General features: G+C 42.1%; 1 protein-coding gene across 2 annotated transcripts in view; it reads left to right on the top strand.

Annotated features, from left to right (window-relative positions):
• Positions 1-21,306, top strand: part of LOC110508770 (receptor-type tyrosine-protein phosphatase N2) — a 147,652-nt gene that overhangs the window by 15,483 nt on the left and 110,863 nt on the right. For both annotated transcript variants that reach the window (XM_021589572.3, XM_090224789.1), the window contains exons 3-9: positions 9,137-9,256; positions 15,589-15,712; positions 16,407-16,551; positions 17,766-18,138; positions 18,651-18,763; positions 18,938-19,121; positions 19,424-19,470. In XM_021589572.3, the coding sequence (XP_021445247.1) occupies positions 9,137-9,256; positions 15,589-15,712; positions 16,407-16,551; positions 17,766-18,138; positions 18,651-18,763; positions 18,938-19,121; positions 19,424-19,470 (1,106 nt within the window). The remainder of the gene's footprint in view (positions 1-9,136; positions 9,257-15,588; positions 15,713-16,406; positions 16,552-17,765; positions 18,139-18,650; positions 18,764-18,937; positions 19,122-19,423; positions 19,471-21,306) is intronic.

The following is a 21,306-nucleotide window of genomic DNA, read 5'->3' as shown; positions in this document are numbered from 1 at the left end:
TTTATCGCTGTGAAGAACAGGTCTTGGTGTAGTTTTATAACGGTGAAGGTCAGGTCTTGGTATGGTTTTATAACAGGTGAAGAAGAGGACTGGCCACCCCACATAGCCTGGTTCCTCTCTAGGTTTCTTCCTAGGTTTTGGCCTTTCTAGGGAGTTTTTCCTAGCCACCGTGCTTCTACACCTGCATTGCTTGCTGTTTGGGGTTTTAGGCTGGGTTTCTGTACAGCACTTTGAGATATCAGCTGATGTACGAAGGGCTATATAAATACATTTGATTTGATTTGGTCTTGGTGTGGTTTTATCACTGTGAAGGACAGGTCTTGGTGTGGTTTTATAACGGTGAAGAACAGGCCTTGGTGTGGTTTTATAACTTCTATATTTATACTGTAGTTATTACATTAGGACCTATACATGTAGATCTCTCTGTTGCACCTGTCCATAGTTTTGCTGTCTTTGCAAGAAGATGGTTTTGGATGAGCATTTATGTATGCTTAGCTTGCTTAAGAAGGAAAAACACATTTGCATAAAATGTCCAATCAGTCAAGTAGGATCACACACACACATAGACAATGTATTCTATCCTAACGAAGGAGAACCGTGGAAAGCAGATGTTCCACAATTTAGTGCCAATTATTTGATAATTTCCGTTTATTTATGATTAATATAAAACCATAAATATTCTGCTAGTACAAGCGCATACTGTGATTTCCTTAGAAGTGCCTGAAGTTGGCTAGGTGAATCCAACCCCTCCCCCCTCTCAGTAAAACAATAGACTCTAGGTGCTCTTTGAGACATCAGATGTTGATGCCCGTTGAAAACCTGCTGGAGCACCACACAAACAAAAGAGGATGCTCTGCTCTGTTCCAGCTCCTACTCTGATTAGCTAAAGGGGAGTAGGGAACCAACACATCACCATGGCAACTGGCGGAACAGGGAACAAAACTAAGTGGGCCCATTACTCAGCTGTGTCCTAGCATGTCTTCATCCAACATGTCGCAGACTTGATTCAGATTGCTGTGTGACTCCTCACAGCTACAGGTGTAAGCTCTTAACTTGACCTAGCTATTTGTATATTGTCACAGCAAAATAATCCTACAGCAACAGGATTTTAACGTTTAGTCCATAATGTTGCTTGATCGGTGGTTAGGCTATTAGCTGGCCAAAAGTAGGCTACATGAAAAGTGCAATACTGTTCATATAACTGTGTGTTAGTGTGGGTTTTCTGTGAATTCATGAAAATGACAAACGCTCATCTGCACTTCCTGCAATGCAGGAACACTCTCAGCAAAGTAAGAGTGATTAAATTAAGATCTGTAGTAGGTTTTGGTCTCTGATAACAAGAAAGCCTGTTTGTCTCTACCAGCTCTAAATGTACTAACTCTTATAGTGATTAGATACATTTAAAAAAGGAAGGAACCACAGCTTCTCTTCATTTCCCATATAGAATCAAGCACTTAGTAACACTAGCCTGCTAGGGCGGAGGTGGAGATAAGATGGTGGACTGTACAAAGTGGTGCAGATTGCTTCAAGATAAAATTGTAATATTCAATATCTGTAAGTTAAATATTAGCACTATATACTCATGGGTAATAACCCGTCTGTACAACAACACATATGAACTCATACGGCTAGAGAAATGTATCGACAAATATTATTAAAACAAGCAACACGCAAACATGATGGAGTGTAAACAAGGAGAACCAATCTCCAAAAGAAAACGCGACTCCCCGACGGATTTATGTTTTTGACCACCGGGACTGGTAAGGGTGGAAAGCGATCTGTTAAAGTCGATAAATGACAAACTGGGCATACTTGAATTAGTCAGTAAAGATATAAAGGAGTTGAAGGCCTCAAGATGAGTGACGAAAAAGCTGCGACAATGGAGAAGGAAACAATCAAGTTAAAAGGGACATTAATGAACTTAAAAAGGAGAACATCTTTCTGAGAGAAGCCTTACTTGACATACAAACTAGATCTATGAGAGAAAATCTGGTACTTACTAGTATACAAGAAAATGAAGGCAAAGTTTTTGAAAATGTGGTGATGGGAGTTCCTTCTTACAGCGCTTCTGAACCCACGCGAAGCAGTCAATAAAATCCAACTCGAATGTGTACACCGTTTTGGACAAAGAGGACAGAGATATGAGTGCCCAATCGTTGCCAAATTTGCTTTCTTTAAAGATAAAATAATGGTCAAATGCCTGGGTAAAAGACTTGCTGGCACAAGAATAGGCATGAATGATCAGTTCCCAAGGGAAATTGCAGACTGGGGCAAAGTTCTGTACCCAATCTTCAAGGAGAATAGATTAAAATGGACATGTGTAGCTCTCATAATCTATAAACTTGATATTGAAAACCAAATGTTTCAAGACACAAAGATGGCTATTTTAAATATTACAAAAGTTCCCATAGAGGACTCGAATAATGGAACACCCAATACTAGTCATGGTAGGGATTGTAATATCAAATATATATAGAAAAGCAATCAAATTCAACAATTGTTAAAGAAAAAAACTACAACTACACTCTACCATTGTTGGAAAACAATTAGAATTAGACTTTTCTTTTATTGTATTTTTATAAATTCATAAGACATTATTAGAAGAAAGGATAATTAGCTCAAGAATACATCTTCAAATATAAGGAACTGGAACACAGAAGTCCTCGATCAACATGGTAGAGATAAAAACACAGGTTACTACATGATTCCATATGTGTTATTTCATAGTTTTGATGCCTTCACTATTATACAATGTAGAAAATAGTACAAAATTAAGAAAAACCCTTGAATGAGTAGGTGTGTCCAAACTTTTGACTGGTACTGTATATATTTTATATACAGTACCCACTATACTACCATTCAAAAGTTTGGGGTCACTTAGAAATGTTCTTGTTTTTAAAAGAAAAGCACATTTTTTGTCCATTAAAATAACATCAAATTGATCAGAAATACAGTGTAGACATTGTTAATGTTGTAAATTAAGAACTTTTTTCTGAAACTCATCAGTCTATTCTTGTTCTGAGAAATGAAGGCTATTCCATGCGAGAAATTGCCAAGAAACTGAAGATCTCATACAACGCTGTGTACTACTCCCATCACAGAACAGCGCAAACTGGCCTTAACCAGAATAGAAAGAGGAGTTGGAGGCCCCGGTGCACAACTGAGCAAGAGGACAGGTACATTAGTGTGTCTAGTTTGAGAAACAGACGCCTCACAAGTCCTCAACTGGCAGCTTCATTAAATAGTACCCGCAAAACCAGTCTCAACATCAACAGTGAAGAGGCGACTCCGGGATGCTGGCCTTCTTGGCAGAGTTGCAAAGAAAAAGCCATATCTCAGACTGGCCAACAAAAATAAAATATTAAGATGGGCAAAAGAACACAGACACTGGACAGAGGAAGATTGGAAAAAAGTGTTATGGACAGACAAATCTAAGTTTGAGGTGTTCGGATCACAGAAGAACATTCATGAGACGCAGAAAAAATGAAAATATGTTGGAGGAGTGCTTGACGCTATCTGTCATGGTGGAGGCAATGTGATGGTCTGGGGGTGCTTTGGTGGTGGTAAAGTGGGAGATTTGGACAGGGTAAAAGGGATCTTGAAGAAGGAAGGCTATCACTCCATTTTACAACGCCATGCCATACCCTGTGGAATGCGCTTAATAAGAGGCAATTTCCTCCTACAACAGGACAATGACCCAAAGCACAGCTCCAAACTATGCAAGAACTATTTAGGGAAGAAGCAGTCAGCTGGTATTCTGTCGATAATGGAGTAGCCAGCACAGTCACCGGATCTCAACCCAATTGAGCTGTTGTGGGAGCAGCTTGACCGTATGGTACTTAAGAAGTGCCCATCAAGCCAAGCCAACTTGTGGGAGGTGCTTCAGGAAGCATGGGGTGAAATCTCTTCAGATTACCTCAACAAATTGATAACTAGAATGCCAAAGGTCTGCAAGGCTGATTCTTTGACGAAGCAAAGATTGAAGGACACAATTATTATTTCAATTCAAAATCATTATTTCTAACCTTGTCAACTTCTTGACTATATTTCCTATTCATTTTGCAACTCATTTCATGTATGTTTTCATGGAAAACAAGGACATTTCTAAGTGACCCCAAGCTTTTGAACAGTATTTGAGTATATCTTTTCATGTGACAACACTGAAGAAATGACACTTTGCTACAATGTAAAGTAGTGAGTGTACAGCTTGTATAACAGTGTAAATTTGCTGTCCCCTCAAAATAACTCAACACACAGCCATTCATGTCTAAACCGCTGGCAACAAAAGTGTGCACCCCTAAGTGAAAATGTCCAAATTGGGCCCAAAGTATCAATATTTTATGTGGCCACCATCATTTTCCAGCACTGCCTTAACCCTCTTGGGCATGGAGTTCACCAGAGTTTCACAGGTTGCCACTGTAGTCCTCTTCCACTCCTCCATGATGACATCACGGAGCTGGTGGATGTTAGAGACCTTGCACTCCTCCACCTTCCGTTTGAGGATGCCCCACAGATGCTCAATAGGGTTTAGGTCTGGAGACATGTTTGGCCAGTCATGCTTACCCTCAGCTTCTTTAGCAAGGTAGTGGTCGTCTTGGAGGTGTGTTTGGGGTCGTTATCATGTTGGAATACTGCCCTGCATCCCAGTCTCCAAAGGGAGGGGATCATGCTGTGCTTCAGTATGTCACAGTACATGTTGGCATTCATGGTTCCCTCAATGAACTGTAGCTCCCCAGTGCCGGCAGCACTCATGCAGCCCCAGACCATGACACTCCCACCACCATGCTTGACTGTAGGCAAGACACACTTGTCTTTGTACTCCTCACCTGGTTGCCGCCACACACGCTTGACACCATCTGAACCAAATAAGTTTATCTTGGTCTCATCAGACCACATGACATGGTTCCAGTAATCCATGTCCTTAGTCTGCTTGTCTTCAGCAAACAGTTTGCGAGCTTTCTTGTGCATCATCTTTAGAAGAGGCTTCCTTCTGGGACGACAGCCATGCAGACCAATTTGATGCAGTGTACGGCGTATGGTCTGAGCACTGACAGGCTGACCCCCCCACCCCTTCAATCTCTGCAGCAATGCTGGCACCACTCATACGTCTATTTCCCAAAGACAACCTCTGGATATGACGCTGAGCACATGCACTCAACTTCTTTGGTCGACCATAGCGAGGCCTGTTCTGAGTGGAACCTGTCCAGTTAAACTGCTGTATGGTCTTGGCCACCGTGCTGCAGCTTAGTTTCAGGGTCTTGGCAAACTTCTTATAGCCCAGGCCATCTTTATGTAGAGCAACAATTATTTTTGTCAGGTCCTGCTCTTGCTGTCACATTAAATGTTCTGTTATGAGAATTGTCATGCCAGCTCTGTGGTGAATGTGGTTTCTTGGATGCTCTGCTCATTAATGGGAAAATGCTTCAATGAACCACAGATGTAATGCTTTTTATTTAGCATGGAAAGCCTTCCGTTACCAAAACCCACCTCTGAAATCATCAGGAACCGAACATATTTGTTTAATCATTTACTATAGAGAGCCACCACAGCAGCAGACTCCAGCTGTTTTCCTGGCTGCTTGGTGTTGTGTTGAGTGCGGCTACTCTAATGTGGGATGTGGGTAGAAAAGAGCCCATGTCTGCATCCGTTATGGGCCCTGATCTAAAGTAGTGTACTATATAGGGAATACGAAATAGGGTGCCGTTTAGGACGCACCGCTTATCTCTACACTGGAGCCTAATGACTTGGAAGAAAATATTTTACCTGGCCAGCCCCTGAGGGCCAACCAGAGCCTGACCAGACTAGAGTCATACAGAGTCCCTCTTTTCCCAGACCACTCAACCAGATCGATTACTCTGGCCTCCCCCGGCACAATCTGACATGTTTATTAACACTGTCTACATACCAAATGGCGCTCTCTTCCCTACATAGTGCCCTTCTTTTGACCATACCCCAGGCTGGGCTCTGGTCAAAAGTAGTGCACTATATAGAGAAAGAACAGGGTGCCCTTTGGGATGCAGACACTGAGCTGGATGGGAAATAAAAGTCGTCCTACTCTGGCAGCAGCTAGCATCACCATGGTCCATTAACTCACAGCCTCCCACTCAGAGAACCTTCTATTAGCTGTAGCATCACTCACAGTTGATTAGCTGCATGGACTGACGCCGTACATGGCTTTGGTCTACCACACACTGGAGGAACACCTGAAGTGTAGTGCAATGCAGAGATCTTTTTTTCTATTTAGGTTTGAAGCATCATCTCTTTTTGTACAGGACAATCAGAATTCAGTGCACTTATCCACTTCCTGATCATTCATTTATTGGTTTACCCGTATCATTTTTGGTGATATCGTATAGATAGATGGATTGGTGAAGTTGCATCCTATTGAATTGATTGAATATGGGAGTTGTTTACAGTTGCTCCAGCTGTACAGACCAGTGTTGCACAGCAAAACATGACCACTTGGCTACTTACAAGCAGAAATAATACATCAGGGACAATCCAACTAGGCATTTCTAGATTCCAACCAACGAGCATCTCCACAATCGTAATGCAAACCACTCCCATAACAAAGGCCTTTAAATTCTCGTTTGCTGTAATCCACGCCGTAAATCAAGTGGAAGAGAGGGGACTCTGAAGCACAGCTCCAGATACAAGGGCGAAGATGGATGAGTGTCACGTTCGTCATAAGGAGTGGACCAAGATGCAGCGTGGTATGTTTCCATCCTTTATTTTGGAAATGAAAACTTCAAAGAACAAAACAACAAAACGAACAAACGAAACATGGAGCTAAATAATAATGCTCATATCTAGACAAGATCCCACAAAGCACAATGGGGAAAATGGCTTCCTAAATATGATCCCCAATCAGAGACAACGATAAACAGCTGCCTCTGATTGGGAACCATATCAGGCCATCATAGAAATACAAATCGCCTAGATAACCCACCCTAAATCACACCCCGACCCAACCAACATAGTGAATAAACAGCTCTCTATGGTCAGGGCGTGACAAGCTGTTCCTGATTTAAATATGGCCGGCGATACTGTAATTATGAGTAATAATTCAAACGCTGCCATAACTAGAGTACAGTACAGCAAACAGAAGATATGAAAAGGGGCTCCAAAGATGCAAGCCTGATACAACTGATGCTTTACTGAATGACATTGGATAGGATACAGTAGATTATTCTATGCTATGTTTTGTGAAAATAGACTGGATTAAATTAGATTAAATAATTTGTCATAAATTGTCAAAAACATGAAAGTCGTCTTCCTGGTCGTACAAAACATACATTACACAATGTTGACAATACATACACTACAATAAAATGCGTCATTGCACAAGTAGAAGTGCTAAGTACTGCTGCACTCTGCAGCAGTTGGGCATGCAAATCTTCTCTATTGATTAGGCCTACGTCTTTAGACAATAACATAATTCTACCTAGGCTACAACAACATTGTTTTCAAGTGAGCAAACAATTATTGGCTAGGTCTGTAGTTGGGGCGAAAGAGTTCCCAGTTATCTTGAATGCACTGAAGTCAGAATAATGAGATTTCCTAATTCCCAGTTGTTTTGAACGTGGCATTTCTACCACTGTTCTTGTTGCAGGCTAGCTTCCCATTTCATCGCAACAAGCGCAATTTGATTCGCCAGATACGCTACACGCCCACATTCTGGATATGCCAAGCACAAAGAGGGACTGATCAAATACTGATATTTAATCGATTACAAATTACATGAACCTCCCCTGGACTAAATTGCTTTAAAAAAATCACAACAACAAAAAAGCGCCCAGTCCCTTACCAACATAGTGCAATGCAGACATGTTGGCAATGGTCCATTTGAATTGGATCTCACTCCGCGATAGAAGTGATATTTGTGAGCTAAAAACAATGATGAATTCAAAGATGTTGCAATGCAGTGTTACTCTACTGTCTCACATTATGCTGTTGTGCAGTATTATGACAATGTCTGTGTCCCAAATGGCTGCCATAGGGCTTTAATCAAAAGTAGTATATAGGGAATAGGGTGCCAATTGGAATGTATACACACTCCAATAAGTGCTGGCTTTCTAATCTTGTCTAGATAGTGGGTTGTTGAAATATATGAATCCTGCTGTATTTGCTCCACAGAGTGCATCACCCCAGAGCCCATTGGTCACAGTCGAGCTCAGGGCCCAGTTGCATAAAACACCTTAAGTTAATTTTCCTCTTATCTTTTCCCTTAGTTTCCTTAACTTTAACAATGGAAGGTGCACAATCCATGGCTGCAAAGCTAGCTGGCTAGTTAGCAAATTGAGAAAAAGTAACAAGTTGAGAAAAAGTAACTACAAAAACATGGTTGTTTATCTTCTGAAGCTATTTGTTCATCCTGTTTATCCGGTTATATTTTGCTATCTCACAAAATGAAAGCGAGATCTCTTTGATGGAGACTTTTAGTCAGTGAATCAGGCCATCTCCATGGTAACCAGCTACTCTTTCTGCCATACATGCCTTCAAACTACGTAAAAACACTTAAGTATGCCCTTACCTAAGGAAATATTTGAGGGGCTCTATGCAACATCCTTAAACAATTCCCTTAGGTAAGGGGAAATGATTCCTTAAGGGAAACATTTTCTGCAACTGGGCCCAGGCCCGCTGATATGGAGAGAAGGCTAGATGAACCTTCACTGATAACATCTCTCTATTGATGAGCTGGTGCTTATCATCATGCTGATAGCATCCCCTCTAAAGTGAGAAGCATTATCTCCCATTGAAGAATATCTAAATCTCTGACAAACGCTGCTGTTGCAGAGTTGGAACTGAAGGGAGAATGTTGTGCTTCTTGGTGAGAAGCTTTTATCAAAATAAATACGTTTTAAAAAGGCAACTCATAATAATGAATTGTATCAAAGTATTTTCATTGGTACCTAACATTATTCCTGTTTGTAAGGCAGACTTTAGTAGTGGTCTTTTGTAGCTCAATAGGTAGAGCATGGCTTATTACGCAAGGGTAGTGGGTTCAATTCCTGGGACCACCCATACCTAAAATGTATGCATGCATGACTGTAGGTCACTTTGGATAAATGGCATATGCTGTATATTACCATACTATACAGTATGTTCCTGACTCTCTTTGTCGTTCTTTCCCCAGATGGAATGTTCGGGAGGTGTCAATCCACACCCGTTCCGGTAGCAGAGGTGTATACGTATGATGTGTCTCCATCTGTGGTTCAGCGCTTCAGGACTCTACTGCAGAAACTCACCCACAGAGGTAAGTACAGTACACCAACGCTACCACTACAGTTTCTGCTGCTGCTGACATCACTATCATCCACCCCTGAGTCATTAGTGTATGTCAATGTAACGTTGCCTGGCTACCCAGAGTCCTTGCTCCGGCCAAACACTACACAACGCTCACGGATGTTTGTTTCTTCTCCGCAATGAGTCAGGATCTGAGTACCTCCCCGACACCTTCACCGAATGCAAACACATTCGGGACCGTCTGATTGGTCCAGAAACCGATGGGTTGGGCCAGCGCCAGAACATACATTGGTAAAGCTGCAGTCTGAACGCTTTGATTCATTGACGGTCGTGTCATTTAAGATTAGGGAGGAATATTTATTTTTATGAGCATGGCTTTATTTCTATTACAGCATATTAGATGACAGTTGGATCACCCAGCTCAATGTAACATCGATAGGTTTAAAACTAAAGTTTATAACGTTGGTGCACATGTCGAGAGACAAATTGGAGTAATCAAGGTGACAGACAGTGACACATTCAATACCACCTTGCACACTCTTGCCTGCATCTAACTGATCTAGGGTGTAATCATTACAAACAGTTGCAAAAATTAGTTTCTATTGGACAAATTCAGGTAGGTCTATCCCCGTTTCGTTCCGTTTGCTTCCGTTTAGGAAAGGTTTTTCAACAGAATCGGTGGAATGAATACACCCGTGATCAAATCACATTTTTTGGGTCGCATTCATATGTTGCAGTTGTTGCGAAATGCTTGTGTTCCTAACGCCAACAGTGCAGTAATATCTAGCCATTCACAACAATACACACAAATCTAAAAGGAAATTCATGGAATTAAGAAATATATAAATATTAGGACGAGCAATGCCGGAGTGGCATTGACTAGAATACAGTATATACATATCAAATCAAAAATCGAATCAATCAAACTTTATTTGTCACATGCGCCGAGTGTAGACCTTACTGTGAAATGCTTACTTACAAGCCCTTAAGCAACAGTGTAGACCTTACTGTGAAATGTTTACTTACAAGCCCTTAAGCAACAGTGTAGACCTTACTGTGAAATGTTTACTTACAAGCCCTTAAGCAACAGTGTAGACCTTACTGTGAAATGCTTACTTACAAGCCCTTAAGCAACAGTGTAGATCTTACTGTGAAATGCTTACTTACAAGCCCTTAAGCAACAGTGTAGATCTTACTGTGAAATGCTTACTTACAAGCCCTTAAGCAACAGTGTAGACCTTACTGTGAAATGTTTACTTACAAGCCCTTAAGCAACAGTGTAGACCTTACTGTGAAATGTTTACTTACAAGCCCTTAAGCAACAGTGTAGACCTTACTGTGAAATACTTACTTACAAGCCCTTAAGCAACAGTGTAGACCTTACTGTGAAATGCTTACTTACAAGCCCTTAAGCAACAGTGTAGACCTTACTGTGAAATGTTTACTTACAAGCCCTTAAGCAACAGTGTAGACCTGTTAGAAAATATTTACCAAAAAGACTAAAGTAAAAAATAAGAATAAAAAGTAACACAATAAGAATAACAATAACGATGTATATACAGGGGGCACCGGTATCGAGTCAGTGTGTGGGGGTACAGGTTAGTTGAGGTAATTTGTACATGTAGGTAGGGGTGAAGTGACTATGCATGGATAATAAACAGCAAGTAGCAGCAGTGTACAAAACGGGGAGGTCAATGTAAATAGTCTGGTGCCGATTTTATTCAATGTTCAGCAGTCTAATGGCTTGGGGGTAGAACCTTTTGGTCCTAGACTTGGCGCTCCGGTACCACTTGCCGTGTGGTAGCAGAGAAAACCCTATAACTTGGGTGACTGGAGTCTCTGACAATTTTATGGTCCTTCCTCTGACACCGCCTATTATATAGGTCCTGGGTGGCAGGAAGCTTGACCCCAGTGATGTACTGGGCCGTACGCACTACCCTCTGTAGCGCCTTAGGGTCAGATGCTGAGCGGTTGCCATACCAGGCGGTGACCGGCAACCGGTCGGGATGCTCTCGATGGTGTAGCTGTAGAACCTTTTGAGGATCTGGGGACCCATGCCAAATCTTTTCAGTCTCCTGAGGGGGAAAAGTTGTTGTCGTGCCCTCTTCACGACTGTCTTGGTGTGTTTGGACCATGATAGTTTGTTGGTGATGTGGACACCACTTCAGCCCATTGATGTTAATGGGGGCCTGTTCGGCCTTCCTTTTCCTATAGTCCACGATCAGCTCCTTAGTCTTGCTCACATTGAGGGAGAGGTTGTTGTCCTGGCACAACTAATGTAGTTGGGGTTTTGTGTGGAACAGATCAGGTACATTTCGTAAACCTTTAAGCATAACCTTAAAATTCATCCACTGTCTTTTATTCCACAGACAAAGGTATACTGACAACAGATTTTCTACAGAATGTGCTAGAATGCCATGAACTTCACACCCCAGACTGTGCTTGGCATATAGTGCTGTAATGACCATAAATGACCACCAGATGGTGATCAATGCCTGTGTATCATAGACCATATGTGCTGTGTATTCCATCCTCCCAACAGCAGTATGTTATTGATGTATAAAGACAGAAGAAAGGACATGTTCATACAGCACATGGAGAGCAAAATTGCAGAAATGGAGAAAGACATTACTTTTGATGTTAAATCCTATTTTACACAGCAATCAAGTCATCATGTTTAATATTTACTGAACAATTGAAAAATTATAATAGTTGTTTTATATAGATCAAATACCATATCATTTAGCAAGCCCTGGAAATTCACATACATTTCTAGAAATCAGCTCTAGACAAGCTACATAATGATATTCAGATCCCATAGTGCACAGTGCTGATTCATTTTAGAGGGTTTATCAACCTATCCAGCTGAAATGAAATATGCTAATAGGTTATTTATCCTTGCTGTCTGAAAAACCATTAGGGGAACAAAACTGCAAAGAGCATCTGCATTTCAATCCCAAAACAGAGCATAGCAGAGCAACACGATGAGCAGAGCAGCACAAACCTAGATTGCATCCCAAAAGGCATCCTATTCCCTACACAGTGCATTACTTTTGACCAGATCCCTATGGGCTCAAAAGTAGTGAACAATGTAGGGAATAGTGTGCCATTTGGGATGAAGAACTAATGGCCTAGGAATATTCAACATAACGGCCAACACTGCCTCTGCTCTGACCCTCCAAGTGCTGGCCGGATAAAACAACAAAACAGAAAAAACTCTTAATTTTCAAAGCTACCAAGATGCCTCTTGTTTCTCCTCATCACAATAACATAAACCCTGCTGATGGAGCACAGCATTATGGGGCTTTAACTTAACACTGAAGTTTTCCAGAAATCTTGGTTGACGAGACTCCTTGATGTCCAGCTTATCCCTCATGATTGGTCATGATTTTCTGGAAAAGCTGGAAATTTGGGGAGTAACTGGAATTTTGCAACACTATTTCTGTTAAATCAGCCCCATAGTTTGTACATCTAATACCCTAACCCTGACCCCTTCCTTCTCACAGCTCTATCTCTGTTAACCCCAGATGCCCAACCAAGCGGACCTCTTCTTTATGTTCCATTGCTATGGACCCGTTTCGCCTGATGGTTGTGAAAACCTAAGCTGTGTGTGAATGTCTTGGCGGGGGTTACCGTTAATCAAGCTGCCGTGCCACATAACGTCTGCTCCTGTGAAAACACTGCCTGTGCTCTCCTCTCACACAGAAAGCCATCAGGACCCCCATTAAAGCCATCATTGAGCACAGTTATTTTCTGTGTTTGATAGTCCTCCGTGTTCTACTGAGCCAGACACTGCTCTGAGAGGTGTGTGGCAGGCAGGCCAAGCAGTAGCAGCAGACAGCAGTATGGTGGATTCCGAGTGTTCTATGTGTTCAGTGTGTTCCGCTCCTCCTCCCTCCTCAGGTTGTGGTGGATCTAGTGGCTGGCTGGGTTCCAGAACCCTGGCCTCTACCTTCTGTGCTCCGCTCAATAGCATCATGGGACGCACCCACCACCGAGAGATCTGCATTGCTTGATGCTCTCATCTGGTAGCCATGATAGCACATTTGCATACCTAAATATGTAAAAACAGAGAGATCATTTCAGACCACTGTGCCCATATCGATCCATACTTTTATTCCCTGGGATATTTTACTGATAGTTTTTAGTGATTATAGATGTTAGATGTTATATATATATATATTCAGTGCTTTCATCTAATTCAGCTCGTGAATATACTAAGTCCCTATTAAGTTCCAAATAAAGTAACATGGTTGACTGTAACATGGTTGACTGTAACATGGTTGACTGTAACACGGTTGACTGTAACATGGTTGACTGTAACACGGTTGACTGTAACATGGTTGACTGTAACACGGTTGACTGTAACACGGTTGACTGTAACACGGTTGACTGTAACATGGTTGACGATTTTGACAGGGCGAATTGAAGCTTGTTGTGTGCAACAGGGTGTGGCAATTTAATGCAAGATGTCATTGTTTAAACATTTCTAGCATGTTTATCTATGCATAACAGGGCTGATGTGTTATGCTCAACCTGCACAGGTTTCCACCACAAAATTCCCCAAAATGGCCAAAAAGAGTAGTACCAGCTCACCTGCTTTTACACTATGATTTGACTATTAGATTAGATTTGTATTTTATTTAAATTTTTCAATAATTTATAATTGGTTTGAGGTTGTTAAGTCATTGAAATTTAGAGCTATTTACCTTTTAAAATATTGTCCTAGTAGTACCAGCTGTGCAATTTGTTGATGGTCCCTAACTAGCCCCGAGGGGATATCAAATGTCAAACCAAATTGACCGTAAGCATTACGATTGGGTCGAGTGTATCTGCGCTCCGAATTGATGATTACTTGGGTGCTGCCAGGTGTGGGCATGTGGGCAGGATTAAAATAAACCCAACCCACGGAAAACTGTTACCGTTAAAACTGTTACCGTACTGTTCATTCTGTGACGTACATTTTTTTCCTTATCTTCTCGCAAATGACCAAAATTATCCTATTTACACTTTATAGTCAATTTTGACACTAGAATAAATGTTTCTGTCTCATGTGGATGCCATATAGGCCACTTTCAAAACAAGAAGTTGCTTTTTTAGGGGCAATACCTCTTTAAAGGGAACTTAATTTAATATGACAGGCTTTTAACATTCAATAATGGTGTATAATTTCTACTTAAAAGTGACACTCTTTTTGTGGAATTGAAAATGTGATTTATATAAGCCAAGCATACCTAGCCAAAATGCTCACTTTAAACAGTAAGATGCACTGTGCAAGGTGACGTGTGATAATGATGTCATTGCAGATGCTATTTGCCAAGCATTCTAGTGTTGCTTGTATATTTCATGGATGCTGCCTCTCATCTGTGGAATGTCTCTATTGAATTGTTCAAGTGTGCGTGGCCATATTCTGGGCTATATTTGGTTCCGCCACCCCATCTGGTGTTGGCACCCGTCCTCAGTTCTGTTGCCAAAATGCGCTGTAGTTAAAGAAACAGAGGGGAATGCATATGTGGCTGATCATGTCGCCTTTAGCCTTGTACACCTACTAACATGATGAAAGAATATTACAAGATGAGAAGGACTTAGGTTGTGTCCCAAATGGCACCACATTACCTTGATAGTGCATTACTTTTGGCCAGAGCCCTAAAGGGAATAGGTTTCCTTTTGAGACACACCCTAAGTCATTCTCATCCTGCAGTATTCTCTCAGCATGTTAGTAGGGTGTACAAGACTAAAGTCTACGTGATGAGAGCCACATATGCATTCCCCTCTGCATCTTAGTGAACTTTGACCTTATCCACCAGGGATAACATTTTTAAACACCTCTTTCTCTGTTTCCCTTTGATATTAGTCACATGATGCAATATATAGTATATGTTCAACCACTTGAAAACACTATATCCACCAATTTTTCACCAGAAATGATTTCTTATGGGTACCTTCATGTCTGTGTAAAATATGACTGTTTTTGGATTTTCAATTACTAGATTTAGGTGTATATTAAAATGTGTTTTTCTGCAAAATGCTTGTATCCAAGAATTGTTCTTTAAACAAAGCTAATTTACCAACATTTCTGAAAATGGATATACAGTGTAGCGTTTTAGAAAGAAACTCTTCATTTGTTCTAGTCATTCTTTACATTGTGAGTGTTCCTTTTGATGTGTTGTGTGCAGGGTGGAACTGGGAGGATATAAATGTATTATCAGACACCTCAGACTAACCTGTCTTTTCTTCCTTCCATTGTTTGTCACATAATGAAATACATGCTCAATATATTTATATTAGCTGGTTCGAGTCTGACATTCTGAGTGTTATTCCTGTTAATGTGTTATGTTCCAGGGTTGACCTGGGAGGATGAGACTGCCCAGCAGATCCTGTCCAAGGAGCTGTCTAAGCTGAGGAAGATCCCCTACAGACGCCTACAGGACTCCAGCCCCCCTGTCTACAGCAGCAGCAAATCCAGGTCACTGTTCTGGCAGGCAGCACAATCCATTACACATGTGCATTCACACATGGACCAGTGGTGGCTGCTGAGGGGAGGGCGGCTCACAATAATGGCTGGAACAGAGCAAATGGAATGGCATCAAACACATGGGAACCCTGTATTTGATACCATTCCACTTATTCCGCTCCAGCCATTACCAGGAGCTCGTCCTCCCCAATTAAAGTGCCACCAACCTCCTGTGACACGGACACACACCTGCAGACAGTCAGGCATGCACGTACGTACACACACACACACACACACACACACACACACACACACACACACACACACACACACACACACACACACACACACACACACAAACAAACAAACATATAGTGCAGACCTCAATAGGACATTGATTTATGCTTCAGACTCCAGGAGGGCACATGCAATGAGATGACTGATGAGCTACAGTATCTGCCCTGCCCACCACTGGTTTAGGTCTGAATGGTCTAGTCTATCTCTGGATAGTCCACGTTATCTGTCTGTGTCTTCATGTGTCTCTTTCTGTCTCTCTCTCGTTCTCTCATTCTCTCTTTCTTTCTCTCTTTCTGTGTCATCATGTGTCTCTTTCTGTCGCTCTCTTTCTCTATCTAGTTCTCGTTGTCTCTGTCGCACTCAGCCACACCACTCATTCTTACTCTCTAACTCTGCTTGTTTGGTCCAGGCCCTCTACCCAGGCTATGGACTTAGGACACCGGAGGATCAAGCCAGTGGAGGTGGAGCTCAGTAGAAACCTCCAGAACTACCTGCAGCGTCTCGGCCTCCTTCCCCAGGCCGCCTCACCCGCCAGACCCAAGAGCCCCAGTAAGGTGAGGGCCCCTGGGGGCCACTGACCATCCTCAGGCCCCTCCAGACCCCTCCTTGCACCTGCTTTAGCCAGCGATGAGCTGCTGGACCATGTTTTACTTCTACATGCATGGACATCTCTATATACACACACACACACACACACACACACACACACACACACTCATGTACACACACACACACACACACACTCACAAACACACTAATGTACACACATAGACACACACACACAAACACACTAATGTACACACATATACACACACACACACTCTCACAAACACACTAATGTACACACATATACACACACACACACACTAATGTACACACAGACACACGCACACACACACTCACAAACACGCTAATGTACACACATAGACACACACACACATACACACACACAAACACACTAATGTACACACATAGACACACACACACACAAACTGACACAGCGGGAGCTGTGGATCCTCTTTAGTACTCTGTATCATTATCTATCCACTTCTGAAGGTTGGTGAATGAATGGCTGTTGGTTGACCATTCACAGGGATAGCTTCCTGCTGGATTATTATGAGGGAGATAATGCCCACCGAGGGTTCAGGAGTTCACTTCCTTAATTAATAACGTCCACATGATGGGCTCTGTGTCATTTCTGTTCAGGGGGGTGACCAACATGGCCTAGCTGAATGAGAGGGCCAAACCCCTGCTGAGGGCCAGGCATTGAGGGGTTGGGAAGGGTACCCCTTTATTAATGAAGGATAGGGTTGATGGCAAACAAGGGGGAGTTGCCTTTTGTTTAAGACAAACGTATGGGAGATGGATTGATATTGGAATGTTGTTGACCCATCCCTATACTATACTTCAATAGTAGATCATATAGGCTTATTTTACTGTTAACATTATCAATTAACCTTTCATTTGATGCTGGTGTATTACCTGGGGATTTAAGTGAAGCACTAAGTAAAGACAAACACCTTTGATTTATTTGGTCACGGCACTTTCAATACCAGGATAGTGGGTTCGATTCCCGGGACCACCCATACTTACAATCTATGCATGCATGACTTTAAGTCACTTTGGATAAAAGGGTCTGCTAAATGGTATATATTATTATTATATATTATTTGGTAACGCTTTCTATGAAGTACGTGTATTATGCTTTATAATGTCATTTATGATGCCTTATAATACACTTATAATGTGTTTATTTATTATCTTGCAGAGTGACCGTTACCCGTCTGGGGTCTCCTCTGACTACTACTGGCCCAAGTCCCAGGGAGAGGCAAACTTCTCCCCACTGACGTCCTTCCAGCCTCCCTACCAGGACAGATCTTCTGCGGGGGATGGAGACCTCCTTGTGGCTGCTCTCAGACACTACCTGTCTGGGCAGGTACCATCTCAGACCGGGGTGTCCACCAAGGGCCCGGTCCTGCCCTCCTTTCGCCTACGCCCCTCCTACAGCAACAGTATAGACAGTACTGGGCCTAAAGAGACCTCTCAATCTCAAACACCTAACCTGGACAGACTTCTACTCCTCCAGACAGCTGGAGCCAGCCAACTCTCTGCTCCCAAGGACCCCCTCAGTACAGTGGATGGTATGTGCCTCATTAAAAATGCTTTCTTCCTCTTTTACTGTACAAGTTGTTCCTCATTATTTCACTGTGAACAGATGATCACCATTAGTAGTCATGTATTCATCCACTGGAAATAATGGTATAGCATGCAATTAGTTGTTAAAGGAATAATCCACTCAAAATATGTTTTATTATTCCACTGTTGATACAGTCCCAAAATGTTTTGCATGTCAGGAATCATGATATGGAACTTTCAAAACGCTAATCGTCACTGCCGGTGTCGTGCATTTAGTATTTCTGCCTGCTTGAACGGCAATAGCTGAGACACACATGAAAACAGGAAATGTTTTCGATGGAACATCTCTCAGAGATGCACTAAAACGATATACCACGATACCAGCACCCTGGTCTATAGGGAATATACCTCCATTTGAGACACAACCATTGATATACTGTAGGTACTCTACCATAGTTATAACCCTTCCTCTTCTCTCCTCCTCTTATCCCCACTTCTCTTCCTCTCTCCTCCACAGAGGTGTTCATCCAGAAGGTTCTGAAGAACGTGGGCAGACACGACGTGGACGTGGACGACCTGAGTCCTAAAGACCTGGACCAACTCTCTACGCTGATCACTGACGCCCTGCAGGTAGAATAAACAATAACGTCTCGATACTTGTCTTTCTTACTGTAATGCTCACACCTTTCTTACTTGATTTCACTGATTTAGCTGATTTCTGAGGAAGGTTTTACTTGGAATGAATGTGAAATGTGGTTGCCTCACCTAGCTACCTTGTTGATAAAATAATACATGTAAATGCAGGTAGTGGATCAAGAACATACCCAAGCCCAGTCCAGAGCAGGACCCAGAGACCTGGGGGAGGAAGGGAACGAGGGGCCTGGAGGAGAAGGGCCTGGGGAACAGGAGGAGAAGGAGAAGAGTGTACCTCCATCCACCACAGAGAAAACGGCGGAGAGCACTCCAGTAGAGGAGGCTGTGGTCCAAGGTACTTAACCCTGACCGACTGGGAGGAGCCCTCCATCTGTAGTATTATCCCATAGTTCTCTCCAACACCTTTATCTGCTGCTTGTCTATTGATGCCAACTTCAGGGTGACTGGTTCAGATTGGCTGTTCTGTTCATTTTAAATGCAGTCAGACTTACTAGCAAAAAGTATCAGCTGAAAACGGTGAAAGGGAGAGTATACTGTATCTGCATGCTATTTGAGATATGCAAAGGTGGTGTGCTTTCTGCTTAATATTATTCTTGTTGTCAGTAAACATAGTAATTCTGTGTAATTTCCTGACAGAGCGACAAATGGAGGGAGACAGAGAGCCAGCAGACTCCAATGACAAGGTACCACATTTGGACTCTTAAAGAGATAAATGGTTTGACAGCTGAGTGTAAAATGTCAAACGGAAGACTTACATTCTAAACGGTAATTTTATACTGTGTGTAGGGTATCAATCATCCAGATAAGATGTTTTTCAAAAGGAGTTTAGTAATTTGATGTTACATCTGCAATGTAGACAGCAAACCAGTTGATATACACAACTTAGAGAAGAAGTAGATTTTTTAAAACTGATTAAAAGCTTTTCAAGTGTTGTGTTGACTTATTTTTCAACGGAGAAAGTTGATGCTGTCAATTTGCAGTCCTATCTTTCAGATTATGATTATTGACTTGTATCCTATCGCTTCATGTACAGTGCCTTGCGAAAGTATTCGGCCCCCTTGAACTTTGCGACCTTTTGCCACATTTCAGGCTTCAAACATAAAGATATAAAACTGTATTTTTTTGTGAAGAATCAACAACAAGTGGGACACAATCATGAAGTGGAACGACATTTATTGGATATTTCAAACTTTTTTAACAAATCAAAAACTGAAAAATTGGACGTGCAAAATTATTCAGCCCCCTTAAGTTAATACTTTGTAGCGCCACCTTTTGCTGCGATTACAGCTGTAAGTCGCTTGGGGTTTGTCTCTATCAGTTTTGCACATCGAGAGACTGAATTTTTTTCACATTCCTCCTTGCAAAACAGCTCGAGCTCAGTGAGGTTGGATGGAGAGCATTTGTGAACAGCAGTTTTCAGTTCTTTCCACAGATTCTCGATTGGATTCAGGTCTGGACTTTGACTTGGCCATTCTAACACCTGGATATGTTTATTTTTGAACCATTCCATTGTAGATTTTGCTTTATGTTTTGGATCATTGTCTTGTTGGAAGACAAATCTCCGTCCCAGTCTCAGGTCTTTTGCAGTCTCCATCAGGTTTTCTTCCAGAATGGTCCTGTATTTGGCTCCATCCATCTTCCCATCAATTTTAACCATCTTCCCTGTCCCTGCTGAAGAAAAGCAGGCCCAAACCATGATGCTGCCACCACCATGTTTGACAGTGGGGATGGTGTGTTCAGCTGTGTTGCTTTTACGCCAAACATAACGTTTTGCATTGTTGCCAAAAAGTTCAATTTTGGTTTCATCTGACCAGAGCACCTTCTTCCACATGTTTGGTGTGTCTCCCAGGTGGCTTGTGGCAAACTTTAAACAACACTTTTTATGGATATCTTTAAGAAATGGCTTTCTTCTTGCCACTCTTCCATAAAGGCCAGATTTGTGCAATATACGACTGATTGTTGTCCTATGGACAGAGTCTCCCACCTCAGCTGTAGATCTCTGCAGTTCATCCAGAGTGATCATGGGCCTCTTGGCTGCATCTGTGATCAGTCTTCTACTTGTATGAGCTGAAAGTTTAGAGGGACGGCCAGGTCTTGGTAGATTTGCAGTGGTCTGATACTCCTTCCATTTCAATATTATCGCTTGCACAGTGCTCCTTGGGATGTTTAAAGCTTGGGAAGTCTTTTTGTATCCAAATCCGGCTTTAAACTTCTTCACAACAGTATCTCGGACCTGCCTGGTGTGTTCCTTGTTCTTCATGATGCTCTCTGCGCTTTTAACGGACCTCTGAGACTATCACAGTGCAGGTGCATTTATACGGAGACTTGATTACACACAGGTGGATTGTATTTATCATCATTAGTCATTTAGGTCAGCATTGGATCATTCAGAGATCCTCACTGAACTTCTGGAGAGAGTTTGCTGCACTGAAAGTAAAGGGGCTGAATCATTTTGCACGCCCAATTTTTCAGTTTTTGATTTGTTAAAAAAGTTTGAAATATCCAATAAATGTCGTTCC

This window comes from Oncorhynchus mykiss, chromosome 28, assembly GCF_057628025.1.
Source record: "Oncorhynchus mykiss isolate SJ-2025 chromosome 28, ASM5762802v1, whole genome shotgun sequence".
Lineage (NCBI taxonomy): Eukaryota > Metazoa > Chordata > Actinopteri > Salmoniformes > Salmonidae > Oncorhynchus > Oncorhynchus mykiss.
The sequence above is the reverse complement of the archived record's forward strand: the minus strand, read 5'-3'. Positions and strand labels throughout refer to the sequence as shown.